Consider the following 16,320-nt stretch of genomic DNA (forward strand, 5'->3'; position numbering starts at 1 on the left):
TTAAGCTTTACTCACAAAGATTCAACAACAACACGATATTATACAAAATAATGACTGACACTAGGATAATTGTCAAATAATAAAGGACAACATTGCTGAACACGGCGCAATGTGACCAACATAGCGATAATAATACGTTGATTCATATTCTTGGGATTAGGACTAATGTTAGTAGTTAAGATCGAAAGCATATGAACCTACCTTAACACTTCTTATACATGAAATATTATACGTACATAGTTAAAAATGGAAAACATTAAGTAATCATTCCCATCGCTATTATCCACGTGCTCAATGTTTCTTAAATTTTCGGCTATGGCCAATACTTTAGTTCTTACGATGGTGCAAGCCACTCCTAGTTTGGAGTCTTTGGCAAAAGCAAAATTAAGTCCTTCGAACAGAATGTTATCCACGGAAGCTGTAATAAATATATTATCTGTCAGATCTGGCTGAAACAGTTGCTTTAAACATCCAGCGAACGCCAATCTTTCTATACCATCTGTGATTTGTAGAGCAGCCTAAAAGCAAAATAGAGCGTTTTGTTACATTCTAACTTTTGATTTGTTGATGAGGTGATATCAAATGCTATCACCAGTTCATCGATATTTAATAATATACAGCTTTAATAATATACATCTGTAGCTCATAGAATAAAAAAATTGGGACTTTTGTTTGAGTGCAAATCTAAAGTATGTTCTAGGATGTGTTTCAGAAAAATATTTTAACTTTTATATGATAGCTCAAAAAAGTGTGAGTGGATCGGGATATTTTTTTTTAAATGGAACACCCTATAACATAATTGCATTTTTCGCCGGTTCCTTTCAGGTCACTTTACATAATCCTAAGATATGAGTAAATGTCTTTCGATAGTTTCAGAGATATTAATAAATAAATAAAAAATTTGTATTTTTCAGACTTAAAAAAATATTAAAAATACAAGAGCTGTCCTGAAATTAAAACTATATTAGCTATTTCCTTTAGATGGTCTGTAATTACTTTGCTATAAATATGGCCATCATACAAAAAAATCAAACAAAATGTTTAAAATTCTACGACAAACTTTCTAAAATATTTTAAAGAAGGCGTCCATTCTACTCAAAGAGACCTGGTTTAAATTAAAAAAGGTAGAATAAAGACTCAAAGTCTCGGTCTCAACGTTTATATAATCAAAGGTTTATATAATCAACGGTCTCTACCATAGACTTAAAATAAAATATAGACTACACTATTTACATCTCAACGCCGACAAACATCCTTTTTTGTACACATGTTTACTTCTGGGTACAGTCGACCGAGCCTTCCTCATCCAGCCTATGTTGTCACGTCTTTAATATTATCAATATTTTTTTTCTTGTTATACACATATATTGAGATATTAATACTACAGTTTAATAAAGTAGGTTTTAATATTCCATAGATGTATTAAATAGTCCTTATACTACTAAATTATAAGTCGGATACTGTTTAAAAAGGATAAGTTCTTTACAATATGACAACACCGATTAGAGGCGAGGGAGCCTATTCATTCATTTATTACCTTGTAGTACGTGTCGGACGTGTGCGGTAAAGCTTTGTTGCCGCTATCTCCCCGGCTGTATTAACGCATTTTCTAAGCTTGTAGTCCTTAAGTGTTTATTTTATTGACTTTTTCTGTTCAAGAACTATAAAATATGGTTCGCCAGTGCCAAATTTGCAAGAAATTTGATTTAAATAATCCATTTTAGTCTTGAAACGACTTTGGACCGGTAGGCAACTCTCAATTTACCCATTAGGAGTCAGTGGCGTTGTTGTAGAAAGGCGCTTATTTAGATAATATTTTAGTAAAATGTAAAATCTGAATGTTTTCTCTTACATTACATTATTTACTTACTTATACTGTAACAAAATCATAATTATAACCCTGTTAATAATTAATAATGTTTTTATTAAAAATATATTCCGGTTTATTCTAAAATTATCTTCAGAATCTAAAATAAAATACAAGAATTTTAAAATGATATTACATTATGAAACAATATTTTTTAATATACCGGGTCGTCTCAAAAGTGGCTCACCCCCTATAACTTTTTTATTTTTTCAGATAAAAAAAACAGATTTGTATGTTATAGGTATATGACATAAATTAGGATTTATTGACGTATTCAATTGTTTTTGGTCTCTTCCTGTTTCACCGAAATGATTACCTACATCTTTTGATTTTTAAAGGCGCCCTCGGTATATTGCTACTTTATTCGATAAAAAATGACACTCTGAATAGAATGACATATCATATGTCAACTTTTGACATTGTCGCTTAAAAGCAAATCCTATTTTAAATTTCAATCCAGGGTGCCATGGTGTTGTTAAAAACACTAAGTTTTAATCAAGGAGCCTTGGAAAAATAGTTTTGATCGTCTAATGGGTTTCGTGTCTTGTCTAAGGCCGGTTAAAAGATGTACAAATCGTATTTTTAATCATACATATGTCAATTTTTTCAAATGGAACAAGGGTGACTCATTAGCATATTTGGAAAAAGCATTTTTTTATGAATATATTGATACCACACACTTGGTATTTCGAGTCAAATTGTCGTTATGAACCGCGTGTTACAATTACAATTAAATCATATGCGAAAATGTCAAAAGTTGACATATGATATGTCATTCTATTCAGAGTGTCATTTTCTATCGAATAAAGTAGAAATATACCGAGGGTGCCGTTTAAAAATTAAAAGTTATAGTCATTTCCGGTGAAACAGGAAGTGACCAAAACAATTGAATGCGTCAATCAATCCTAATTTATGTCATATACTAACATACTAAATCTTGTTTTTTTATTTGAAAATATAAAAAAATTATGGGGATGAGCCACTTTTGGGACGCACCCCGTTTAATATAGACAGTACCGAGTTAAATAAATGTAGTTTTCATTTCATCCACTTCCTATCACCTTCATTGCTTTAATGGAACAGATTTATGTTTTCTCTAATTTACATAAGACATCACTTAACCAGAAAAAAAATTACAACAATCATATTTTTTTTCTCTCCCTGTCGCCGATTGTATTATATCTGTGGAATAGATCCTGTTTTTATTAATATTAGGGGTTGTAAATGTTTGACTAAAATTAATAATTTATTATTTATTTCAAAAATTACGTAATTTCGATTATAAAATTTCTTCTATAACGTGTATTTTATTATTTTTATCCTTTTGGACTCTAAGACTTTTTTCTAAACTTTTATTTAAAAAAACCTGTCCTAAATCTTAATAAAATATAAAAAGTTTAAATACGATATATTTTTAATTTAATTATAGCTTCATTAAAATAAAAAAATTACCCGGCTATGATACGGAGAGTTCAGGTGTACTTGAGAAACGAAAGACAGTGTTGTGTTTCTCGGCAGAGTCGTCAGGGAACGACCGGTACGACAGAGACAACCTATCTATCGCTCGTATCGCACTCGTTATAACCTAAAACAATAACACAACAATAACAAGACGTTGTCTGACCGCATGTTCCAGCTATTTATGAATGAGATGCTCAGTCTATATTTTATTTTAAGTCTATGGTCTCAACGTTTATATAATATTAAAGAGTCACTCTCAACTCTTTAATATTATATAAACTTTGAGACCGAAACTTTGAGTCTTTTTTCTACCTCTTCTAAAATATGAAATAATTCTTCTTCGTTTTTTAAATGGATCACTCTGTATTTTATTTTTTCAATATATGGAGAATTAAAAAATGAACATTTTTTGTATTTAGAGTATTTCAAAATTTTAACGGTTTCGCAGATATTCGCGGTTTTATTATTTTCCACAGTAAGTTTTTATCAAAGCCACCCAATCAATGATTTCTTCTCGTATTTTACCGTTGAAAGAGTCTAAAAAGAGTATAAAATAATACTGCGTATAAAATAATACTGCGTATATCTTCGAAACCTTTAAAAATTTTGAAATACTTTTAATACAAAAAATGATCATTACTTAACTCCCCATTTAATAAAAAAATAATATACCGGGTGAGTCTCAAAAGTGGCTCACCCCCTATAACTTTTTTATTTTTTCAGATAAAAAAACGAGATTTAGTATGTTAGCATATGACATAAATTAGGATTGATTGACGTATTCAGTTGTTTTTGGTCACTTCCTGTTTCACCGGAAATGACTAGAACTTTTGATTTTTAAATGGCACCCTCGGTATTTTTTTACTTTATTCGATAGAAAATGACATTCGGAATAGAATGACATATCATATGTCAACTTTCGACAATCTCGCTTAAAACAAAATTGAATTTTAAAATTCAATCTAAAGTGCCATGGTTATATTAAAAACACTTATTCTTAATCAAGGATCCTTGGAAAAATAGATTTGATTGTCTAATGTTTTTAGTGTCTCCTCCTGGTCAGTTAGAAAATGCTGGTCAGTTAGAAAAAAGTCGTATTTTTAATCATATCTCAATTTTTTCAAATCGAACGAGGGTGGCTCATTAGCATATTTGGAAAAAGCATTTTTTTACGAATAATTTGGTACCACACACTTGGTATTTCGAGTCAAATTTTCGTTACGAACCGCAAGTTATAATTTCAAATAAACCATATGCGAAAATGTCAAAAGTTGACATATGATATGTCATTCTATTCAGAGTGTCATTTTCTATCGAATAAAGTAAAAAAATAGAGGGTGCCATTTAAATTAGAAGGCAGGAAACCACTGGAAAAGATATATGTAAAGATATTTTAGTTAAATGATACAGGGTGTTCAAAATATATTTATGAATTTCAACTACTTAAAATTAAAAAATCTCAAATTTTTTTAATGGGGCACCCTATATATTATCATTTTTTCTGACTGATTTTCTGATACTCTTCAACTATTATTAAGTATGTCATATCCCTATTTTTAATAGTTTGCAATTTATTCCCATTTTTTCTATTTTTACCCATATTTTTAATACAATTACCCTATAAAATCATAGTTGCCATGACAAAACAAAACTATTTATTACTTACCTTTAACAAGTAGCTTCATAATTAGTTACAATTGCTGGTATTAGTTAAAATTAATTAACTTTACTCAAATAAACTAAATCGCAGTAGTGAATTTCTTGGTGTATTTCTATATTATGAAAGATGACACTTGGGATTTTTTGTCGGGGCGAATAGCCACAGATTAGGGTAATATTAGATTACCTAATTGCTAAAGACTACTGATATATGAATTTTCTTCGACATACAGTATAGTTTTTTTCTCGTAGTAATTCTGATTTATAATTCATTTGGTAAAGCCAATATTACTACTGCCACGAAACCGTCCCATTACACACTGAAGATGTTTTCTAGATAATATACATCTATCCTTATAGTAGTTAGCAAAGTACTATATAATAAATAGTACTGAACCAAAAAAATGTGGTTTTCTAAGCTTGTCCGTGTATATCATTCACATTGACTAATTCATTTCAAGAACATCTGTTATCTCTACCATTTATACTTATTACAACAAATTAAACTAAAATTCAAATTTTGTTCTTAACTTGCTTAACAGACATGAAATTGTCATAATTATTACTTTTTGTCATGGCAACTATGATGTTATAGCGCAATTGTATTAAAAATATGGGTAAAAATAGAAAAAATAGGAATTAATCGCAAACTAATAAAAATAGGTATATGACATTCTTAACAAAAGTTGAAGAGTTTGGTAAAATCTATCAGAAAAAATGATAATATATAGGGTGTACCATTTAAAAAAACTGAAATTCCTTAATTTTAATTAGTTCAAATTCCTAAATATATTTTGAACACCCTGTAATATCTAACTAAAATATCTTTACATAGGTCTTTTTCTATATCTCTATAAAATTCTCCTACCAAATTTTAGTTGTCCAACTTCAGAATCAATGCCATCATTGACAATTTTTTAACCCACTGCAATCTAACATTTGTTTAAACAAATTTAAATATAACAAAAACTATTAATTTTAGGTATATAATTTTTGGAATTTTACGCAGAAACTAAAAATAAAATAAAAAATAGGGTGTTGCATTAAAAAAAAACATATGTTATATTCGCCACACTTTTTTGAAGCACCCTGTATACTGTATAATAATTTTAAAATGTGTATCTTAACCATCTCTATAACTTTTATATTTAATATTTTTTTGTAAACCTCGAAACAAATGAGATAATGGACTTTACTCTATCGTTGACTCACCCTGTACAGCCTCTCAAATAGTGCCGTTCGGATTCAGCGATACCGCTTTTTAAATAATAAATTATAAAACTATAGGTCACGTGTACTTGTGAAACACTGAAGACACACACCGCAAGTATATGCGAGAAGAAGTAGCCGACGCTCTGTATAGAGTAGTGATAGGAATACCGGTTCCACATGAGTCGCGTTGCAGTAGCGACGGTAGCGACCGTTCCAGAAAAATACCGCGACAAAATAACGCTATTTTGTAATCGAGGTTCCGACTTCCACAGTGTCACGGTCCTCGCTTATGCAGTATTTCTGGCATTAGTTACCTACTCCCAACCAGTGTTGTCAGGTTCTTACAATTGTACCAGCTGTTACAACCATTTGTGCCATGAACTTACAACTGATATTGGAGATGGAGAATTACCCTCTATAAAACCGTCCCAGATACTAGATTTTGTCAAAGCCCTGAGACTGTATGATGAGTTATAACTCAAGAAAGGGGAGACGATAGATCTGTAAAGTCGCAGTGATTGACCCCCCTCCCACTCATTTCTACATTCTACCACCTTAAAATACATTTTGATGAGATTTATTGACTTTTCCACCACCTTTTTTCACAAACTGCAACTATTCCCAATCTTGCCGTAATCTCTGTGCCCGTGTAAATTCATAAACAATTTCATAGACCAATTTATAAACAATACAGGATGACTAGAAGAATCTATGACAGTGGCAATACGTTAGGTTTCAATTTTAGAAATTAAACTATTAAATAAAATAAAAAAAATATGCCCTATTCCCTAAACTGACGTTGTTTTTATTATTGAAGCACGAATTTCCCCTCGAGAGTGACTTAAAACATGTACATTGGTATTCAATACTTTTTATTCGCCATCTATTCAGAGTGAAGAATTTTTATTTTTTCCAATAATAATTTAGATTTATATTCTTCTGATCCACGGTATAACCGCTGTAATTTAAAGAAAAAAAAACCTTTGTAAGATAATTACATTTTTCTATCTTTTGTTCGTAAAATATGTTTGCTTTAAAAACCTAAACATTAAAAAAATGACATAATTAGAATCATTATTTCATCATATATAAATATCATTATGCTAAAATTTTTATCTAGATGTACATATGTTTTTATCTACATATATATTTTATCTTACTCGTGGGAAAATTTAGAAGTAAAATGTTAAAGTTCATGTCAGGTAATCATAAAATCATTCTTACGTTATTCCCGTATATGTTAGTAAAATGTAATTCTCTTTCTTGTTAGATTATATTACTCTAATTAGGATTTTATTTTTAATCAATTGAGAGTGGCTTTACAAGTTTCCGTTTTTTTTTCAGTCATATTCTTTTTTATTTATTCTTATTTTTGTAAAAAGGTTTATTTAACATGTATTTATTATCAATCATATACTATAATACACTACTTAATTTATTTGAATTTAATAGAACGCCTATGGAGAGCGGTGTTTACTTTATAGAAAATGGCCCTATATTTTTTTTAAATTTTCAATGCTGATAAATACAAAAATATATTATATTGTAACATAATATGTGTAATGTTAAAATCAAGAACAAAGTTTAAACCACTGTCTAAAAAAATCTTTATTGGTGACCGGTTATAGCAATTCCAGCCATCATTTGACCTTAAAAATAGATATAAACAATAAATCCTATATAATGTATAAAAGCAAATAATATTTTTATTTTATTTGCTTTTACGTTTCATCTTTCTAACAACGCTATTTTATACCATCCTAGTACATACCAAAAATCGCTATTTCGAAAGTAACGTAGCAACGGGAGCCCCAACGCCAATAGTAACCGACCAAATCGCGACAGGCGAAAACGGAACCCTAGAAGCGCTTCAGCGATTGCTGGAACGAAGTAAGTCGCGCCGCGCCGCCGAGGTCGAGCGTCGATAGCCAGCTACAGCAGGGACCAGTTATTTCTGTTCGCGACAGAGAACTAAAACTAAACCTCTAGGAACACGACGGCTGGAGCGAAGCAGGTCGCCGCCGAGGTCGAGCGTCGATGCCCAGTTACAGCAGTTACTTCTGTTTGCGACAGGGAACTACAACTCTAGGAGCGCGACGGCTGGAGCGAACACGTCCCGATCGAGATCGCGCGGCGCTACGGATATACCAGTTCCTGATACTACTGTTAGCGACCGACGAAATCGCGACGGCTAGAGCTAAACACGTCGCTATGCGGTTACTACGGTTCGAGGTAACTTCAAGAGCGATTATAAATAATTTATTTGCAAATTATAAATAATTTATAATTTTGTCGTCATTATGATCGTCGTTCTTCAGTAACAGGATCATGATTCGTTGCGGAGCGCGACACGACGTTACAAAAAAATACCGCTCCAAAATCGCGTTACTCAAATACCGACACATCACTAGTATAGAGTATGGCACTGTAAGCAAGAAGAATACATTTCAAATATAAAAACTGTTCTCGAGTTATTTTATTATAATATGTGTGTCGTAATATTTTCAATTATGTTGAATGATATATTTTTTCTGAATTTGTAATATTATATGAGACTAAAAGACATTTTTTTATGCTAAATAAACATTAGTAAAATATAACAGTATGTGAACATTAAATGATTAGTTAATATAAATAATAATACAAATTCTTATACATATAGCCTAGAATAGAAAATAACTTAGTTAAAACTTTATATAATAGATTAGTTTAGTGTAAGATATAAATACTGTATAATCGCAAACGACTTTAACTTGGCTTAGAAATTACTATCGATGATATTCACCAAATAATTTTAAATATTAAATTGCTGTGATATATGCGATATATTACTATACCAAAATTCTTGAAAGATAAACTAAATTGTGATGTTATGCCAATTGCCTATTATTGTTGAATTAAAATTTCTGCCTTTTTTAAATTAATTTATTCAAAATATATATAACATATACAGGGTGTTTCAGAACAAATGCGAAAAACTTTAGGGGGTGATTCCTTGTTCAAAATAAAGGGTAGTTTGCTTTATAAACGTTGGGTCAAAAGTCAACCATTAGGGAGATATCGCGGTACAAAGATGGCGGAAAAATAATGTTTTTATTTTTTATCTTGAAAACGAAAAGAAATAGACTAATGAAATTTTATGGAAGCATTACTGTTATAAAACACACTTTCAGGTAATTTTTTTACTTTTTTAAAATGAGTGGAAGGGGTTGAAATAAACTACCCCTATCATTCTTGTTACCGAAATTTAAAGAAAAATCTTATCAAACACATGCAAATGCTTTAATTTGGATAGTTTAGTTGGTTTAGAAACTTTTTTACCTCTTGTGTTTTTTCGATAAAACTCACCGATTGGAAATTAAAAAATAAAATGTAAAGCATTACATGTCAGGACAAAAAACATTTTCTGATAAAGAATCTAGTGATAATAACGATAAGAATAATCATCTAGATAATAACGTATTGCAGTAGAGTAATGTCAAATAAAATAATATTAGGAACATCCTAAAAAGTAACAGCGGCCGATTAGATTTTTTCCTAAAAAAATTACAGCAGCCCACTAGATTCTTTATCAGAAAATGTTTTTTGTCCTGACATGTAATGCTTCACATTTTTTTTTAATTTCAAATCGGTGAGTTTTTTCAAAAAAATACAAGAGATAAAAAAGTTTCTAAACAAACTAAACTATCCAAATTAATTTTTTTGCATGTGTTTGATAAGATTTTTCTTTAAATTTCGTTAACAAGAATGATAAGTAGTTTATTTCAACCCCTTCCACTCATTTTAAAAAAGTGAAAATATTACCAGAAAGTGTGTTTTCATAACAGTAATGCTTCCATAAAATTTTATTAGTCTATCTCTTTTCGTTTTCAAGATAAAAAATAAAAACATTATTTTTCCGCCATCTTTGTACCGCAATATCTCCCTAATGGTTGACTTTTGACCCAACATTTATGAAGCAAACTACCCTTTATTTTGAACAAGGAATCACCCCCTGAAGAGTTTCGCATTTGTTTTGAAACACCCTGTATATTTACGTATATTTTAATTTTTGTAGTCTTACCAATAAAACAGGGTTAATAATTGTAACATTATCAGTTTTCTTTCCTTTCGAACTTTCGTCATACTCGAATGTTAAATTTCGTTGATATGTTATGCTGTCTTCTTCGCTACTGTCTTGACGTATATTATACTTATTAATACGCATACTGAAAAAAAAGTTGAGATTATACAGGGCTGAGCCTCTCATACGACAAGGGGGCCTCCGTGGAGAAATTTAATATTTAGGAATTCTTAATTTTCGCAGAATGTGAAATGTGTCAAAATCCTTACATTTTAGGCATATGCTTCTTTAATGAAACACGCCTTTATTTTTTTTAGAATCCGAAAATCAAGTAATTTATAGAGTGTTCCATTACAAAAAACCCAACTTAACTTTTTTGGGGACACCCTGTAGAGCTCTATATATTTTTATAAAATGTTTTCAATTAACCTATACATGCTCCCAAAATTTTATTTGATATAAACTACCGTTCTCCTTGGAGCCTCCGCGTCGTATGAGAAAAAAGAAATGTGTCCTAATAGTCTGTCCAGTGAGAAGATATACAGGGTGTCCTAGGCTGAGCGTGCATTAGAAGTTTCTAGAGAACTACAACATCTAGATCGGAGATTTTTTGCATATCATTGTTTTACAACGAGATCTATCGATTAAAAATATTTTCAATATGGCGGCACTTCCGGAAATACCGGAAGTTGACAGCGACTTTCTTATTTTAAACGGGTACCCCCATTTTTTATTACATATTTAAGTTCTCTGTAAAATTTTATGAATTTTGATATTAAACACTTTATACCTAACATTGGAAAAAAAATATTTAAAATTTTTGAACGAAAAAAACTGCCTGTCAAAAATATGGGTATAGCCTAAACGTCAAATTTAGTGATTACCACAGTCACTGTAACATAAAAAGAAGACATATGGCTATCTGTTTCAAAAATGAAATTGTTCGAATGTCATATAATAATGACAGCAGCTGTCATGGAAAGGGCGATTAAAAAAATATCATAAATAATTTTTTTCAGATGGAAACTCACTTTTTTTATTTCACTAGTGAAAAGGCTTTTCAATTTGTTACATTTTGACATGTTCCTATACCTAAAATAAATTATTTTTAAGTTATTTAAGATTTACTTTTAAAGCCTATATTTTTCTTGATTTTAACCAGTAGCCTATGACTTTAAACGTCAAGTGATGTAAAACAATAGATCTGGCCATGTCATATTGTGACACTTTGTTCAAAAAGCGGTATGTTATCGATCATCATTTCCAAGCCGACTCTGTTTTTTTTCGATCATACAGTATAATATTAATAATATCAACTATTATAGATATCACTAAAGAGCGAAAATACGAGATATATTTTTTTTATAAATAAACTTTTTAAACTTTTAAGCAGGTAGTATTTATAATTCAAATAATTCGTTTTCTGACAGATAGAAATAAATTATCTGACTGATACTTAATGTCAAAGGAAGCTAGATAAAATCAAGAAAAATATATGTTTTCAAACTAAATCTTAAATAACTTAAAAACGATTTATTTTAGGTATAGGAACATGTATACTCAAAAAGTAACGAATTGGAAAACGTTTGCCCTAGTGAAATAAAAAAAGTGGGTTTCCATTTGAAAAAAATTATTTATGATAATTTTTTAATTGCTCAACTCCATGACAGCTACCGCCATTATTATATGACATTTGAACAGTTTAATTTTAGAAATAGATAGCCACATGTCTTCTCGTTATGTCACAGTGACTGTGGTAATCACTAAATTTGACTTTTATGCTATAGGAATTTTTTTGACAGGTAGTTTTTTTCGTCCAAAAATTTTATATATTGTTTTCTTTCAAAAACGGTTAATGTTAGGTATATAGTGTTTAACATCAAAATTTATAAAATTTTTCATAGAATTTAAATATGTAATAAAAAATGGGGGTACCCATTTAAAGTAAGAAAGTTGCTGTCAACTTCCGGTATTTCCGGAAGTGCCGCCATATTGAAAATATTTTTAATCAATAGATCTCGTTGTAAAACAATGATGTGCAAAAAATCTCCGATCTGGATATTGTGGTTCTCTAGAAACTTCTAACGCATGCTCAGCCTGGGACACCCTTTATATTACAGTGACTTTGTGTCTGTCGTTTTAATTTACAGGTAATTTTTTCTGTCATTTTTTGGATGTTATCTGTCGAAATCTTCCTTGATTCGTTGGACAGACTATGAAATATGAAAACAAATTTTAGAAAACAATCTACGTGAACTAAAAAATAAATAAAAATCGTTATTGGCTCTATATCTTAAATTCAAGTATACATATCGCAACTACAATCATAAAGTGGCACAACACAAATATAATATTAGTTATTAATAATATTAAGTAGTAAATAATTATAATAATTGTTATTAGTTTTACTTAGGTGTCTTTAACATTGAAGGTGCGATATACAGGGTGGCGCACCTCATATGCCTCGGTTGATTATATGAAAACGAAAAGATGTAGAAACAAAATATTTTATGGGTATATGTGGGAAGGCAATGTGCACAATTTAAAATTATTTTGAAATATACAGGGTGTCTCAGAACTAAGATCCATACCAAAGTTATATTTTTTCTTATGGAACACCCGGTATTTTATTTCATTTTTGGATTTTTGAGCCCAAAAAAAGGCATTTATTATAAGAGTTAAATATGCTTAAAATCATTGGTTTTTGAGATATTTAAAGATATCTAAATATGCATACTACAAGAGAATTGATTATCAATACCATGTACATTAATTTTTGAGAATTAATTCTTGTGCTGAGTTTAAAGGTAAAGAAATAAACTTTATTGAAAAATGGTATTGCTTCCTTAAATTTATACAGGGGTATCAAAAATTGCTGATCAATTTTAAGGATTTATTTTATATAAAAACTTTGTTATTTTAAATGCAACACCCTGTATTTTTTAAAACAACCCGAAGCAGATTTGAATGCTCTTTTAAACTATGTTAGGGATTCCTATGCCTATCTATCTCAGATTTTGAGTAAAAAGCGATTTTTAAATAAAATGGCAATCAAGATGGCTGGTATCGCCATGGCACTTTTCTAGTGACAGTTAGTTACTATTTTCAAAATCGATATTAGTGTATGGACATTATTATTTAAACAGTTTACTAAAATTTACCCACAATAGTTTAATAAGTAAGTATTCCTTATGTTATAAAGAAAAATAAAGCCATATCTGCTGGTGGAACGAATGGATATGTTACTAGTGATTTTATTTTGTGAGGAAAATTATTTCTTAGCCTCAAGAGCTAATGCTCAAAGATATCCAGATAGGAATCTTCCTGATAAGCGTTCCTTTGAAAAACTACTTGTCCTATTTGCTATTTCGCAGAATTGGTAGTGTCGTTTATAAAAAAACCTATTAGGCGGAAACCTGTCGTTGGAAGTGAAGAAATTGAATTTACCGTAATTGGCTCTTTTATAAAAAATTCATATATCTAAAAGTTATCGTAAAATAAAACAAAGAACTACTTCTTTTTTCTGGATAGAATAATAAATACATATTAAATAAATATTATTTATTTAACTACCCAAGTAGCATCTATCTGACTTCGAACTAAATCTGACCTGAAGCGACGTCAGACTTTGTGCAAATTTAGGTCGGGTGCTGGTGATACGACCGGTGACGTCGCTTTGCTTTCCTATTAAAAGCGACGTCGTTGGATCCGAGTCGGTAAATCCAACGATCTGTCGACGTACAAAATAACAACGTACCATTTTTATTAATTTCCCAACGTCGTTCCCACGTTGGCTTGCACGACGTACATATACTTGAACTAGCCCGACGTCTACCCGTTGTCCGAATAGGATACATCTCACTGATAATCCCTAAAGTAACGTCCAATTATATTTTGTTGTATTTTATGTTCATATTTATAACCTAATTTACGTATCTCTATTTACGTCCGTAAATACAACCCATTAAGTAGCATTTGCGACCTAATGAACATCATCCATATAACATAACCTAATAAAAAGTTTTTGTAAACATACTTAATTTTTTTATTATGCCTAAAAAAACACTAAAAAGGCATTTAGACATTCATCTACATTTTACCAGAAAGAGGTCGAGGCTTTTGCAAAATAATAATAGTAGTAGTGATGTCTTGCCTCCACCCATAAATGCTTTTTATCCGGAAGAGATGCTGCATTACACTTGTGCATCTTAATTTCATTTTTTAGCTTAGGAAACCAGCAGACCCCATCCTCCTCCCACATGTGAGGTTAGGCTTAGTGGCCGCCCATTTTTTTAAGGAGAAAACAAAAACTAAAATATAGTTGCACAAATCCACAAATCACTGATACGCAAAGTGAGGTTACGTGGCGTACGTTGGAATTATATACGTCATAATACGATTGCCGGTCGTTCGGTTTGATGACTTCGGTCGTGTGAGACGACTAATGTTGGAGACCCGGTCGGAATTGGTATATTGGTAGTTCATATTAAGTCGGACACAGAAATCCGCCATTCTTAACAAGTATCAGATTGTCAGCCATTTTAAAATCGTTTTTGTTTTTAAAATTTATATTCACATTTCGATTTCTAGTAGAATAATATTGATAAAGGTTGAGTTTGGGGGGAACCACAGTACAGTTTTATGATTAAACCAGCTAGAAAATTAAAAAAAATATTTTGCGAGATACTTTTTTATAGATATTTTTATTTCATAAATCTACCTAATTTTGAAGGCGCTCGTTGTTTTCCGAGTATTTTAATCAGATATATCAAAAAGTGACTTCCGTTGACAAAACTGATGTCTGGATTAATGATTCAGAATTATTATAATATGAAATTAGATAGGCACTTATAGTTATATTCGAGGAGTGATTATGAATTCATTTGTAATTAGGTAGTTTGGTTAGGTTTTTATGTATTCTTGGTAGCGAATATGAAACCAAACGTAACGTAAGTGCTTAGCGACGAATTTTAAGTGACTAAAATCCAACGTAATATGACGTTGGTAATTGGTAGGATTACATTCACTATTAGGTCAGATACCGACGTCGAGGCGACCCGAATCTGTATTCCCCATTTAGGTGCAAATAAGGGTCGTCAGGCGGTCGAACCGACGTTGGTACCCGACGTCGGGTTTATTGAACGCGACGTATACACGACGTTAGATAACGTCCAAATGCTACTTGGGTATTGTAGGTCAATTAAATAAAAGTAAATTGGTATAGATTTAAATAAAGTCTATAAACTAATGTCGATTTTGAAAATAGTTACTAACTGTCACTAGAAAATTGTCGTGGCGATACCAGCCATCTTGATTGCCATTTTATTTAAAAATCGCTTTTTTATTCAAAATCTGAGCCATATAGGTATAGGAAACCCTAATATAGTTTGAAAAAGCATTTAAATCTGCTTGGATTTATTTAAAAAAATACAGGGTATTGCATTTTAAATAACAAAGTTTTAATGTAAAATAAATCCTTAAAATAGATCACTAATTTTTGGTACCCCTGATTAAATTTAAGGAAGCAATAACATTTTTCAATAAAGTTTATTTCTTTGCCTTTAAACTCAACACAAGAATTAATTCTGAAAAGTAATGTACAGGGTACTCATAATCGATTCTCTTGTAGCATGCATATTTAAATATCTTTAAATATCTCAAAAACCAATGATTTTAAATATATTTAACCCTTATAATGAATGTCTTTTTTTGGGCCCAATAATCCAAAAATGAAATTAAATACCGGGTGTTCCATAAGAAAAAATATAACTTTGGTATGGATCTTAGTTCTGAGACACCCTGTATATTTCAAAATAATTTTAAATTGTGTACATTGACACCCCACATATACCCATAAAATATTTTGTTTCTACATCTTTCCGTTTTCGTATAATCAACCGAGGCGAATGAGGTGCGCCACCCTGTATTTCCTTGACATATTAATAATTGCTTTTTTGTTTATATATGGTGTTTCAAAAAACATGTGCCATCTCTCGTGGGGAGATTCCTCACGTAAAAATAAGATTTATTTTTTATATCAATATATGTCCGATTCTGC

The 16,320-nt window shown here is 30.6% G+C and overlaps 1 protein-coding gene across 1 annotated transcript in view; it reads right to left on the minus strand.

The window, feature by feature from the left end:
* LOC115880648 (sensory neuron membrane protein 2-like) overlaps positions 1–16,320 on the minus strand; it is a 46,249-nt gene that overhangs the window by 14,276 nt on the left and 15,653 nt on the right. Inside the window, exons 3-4 of the mRNA XM_030897928.1 lie at positions 10,263–10,407; positions 237–518 (exon numbers count right to left, since the gene is read on the minus strand). Of these exons, the coding sequence (XP_030753788.1) occupies positions 237–518; positions 10,263–10,407 (427 nt within the window). The remainder of the gene's footprint in view (positions 1–236; positions 519–10,262; positions 10,408–16,320) is intronic.

The sequence above is a fragment of the Sitophilus oryzae genome, unplaced genomic scaffold, assembly GCF_002938485.1.
Source record: "Sitophilus oryzae breed Bouriz unplaced genomic scaffold, Soryzae_2.0 scaffold_1639_pilon_pilon, whole genome shotgun sequence".
Lineage (NCBI taxonomy): Eukaryota > Metazoa > Arthropoda > Insecta > Coleoptera > Curculionidae > Sitophilus > Sitophilus oryzae.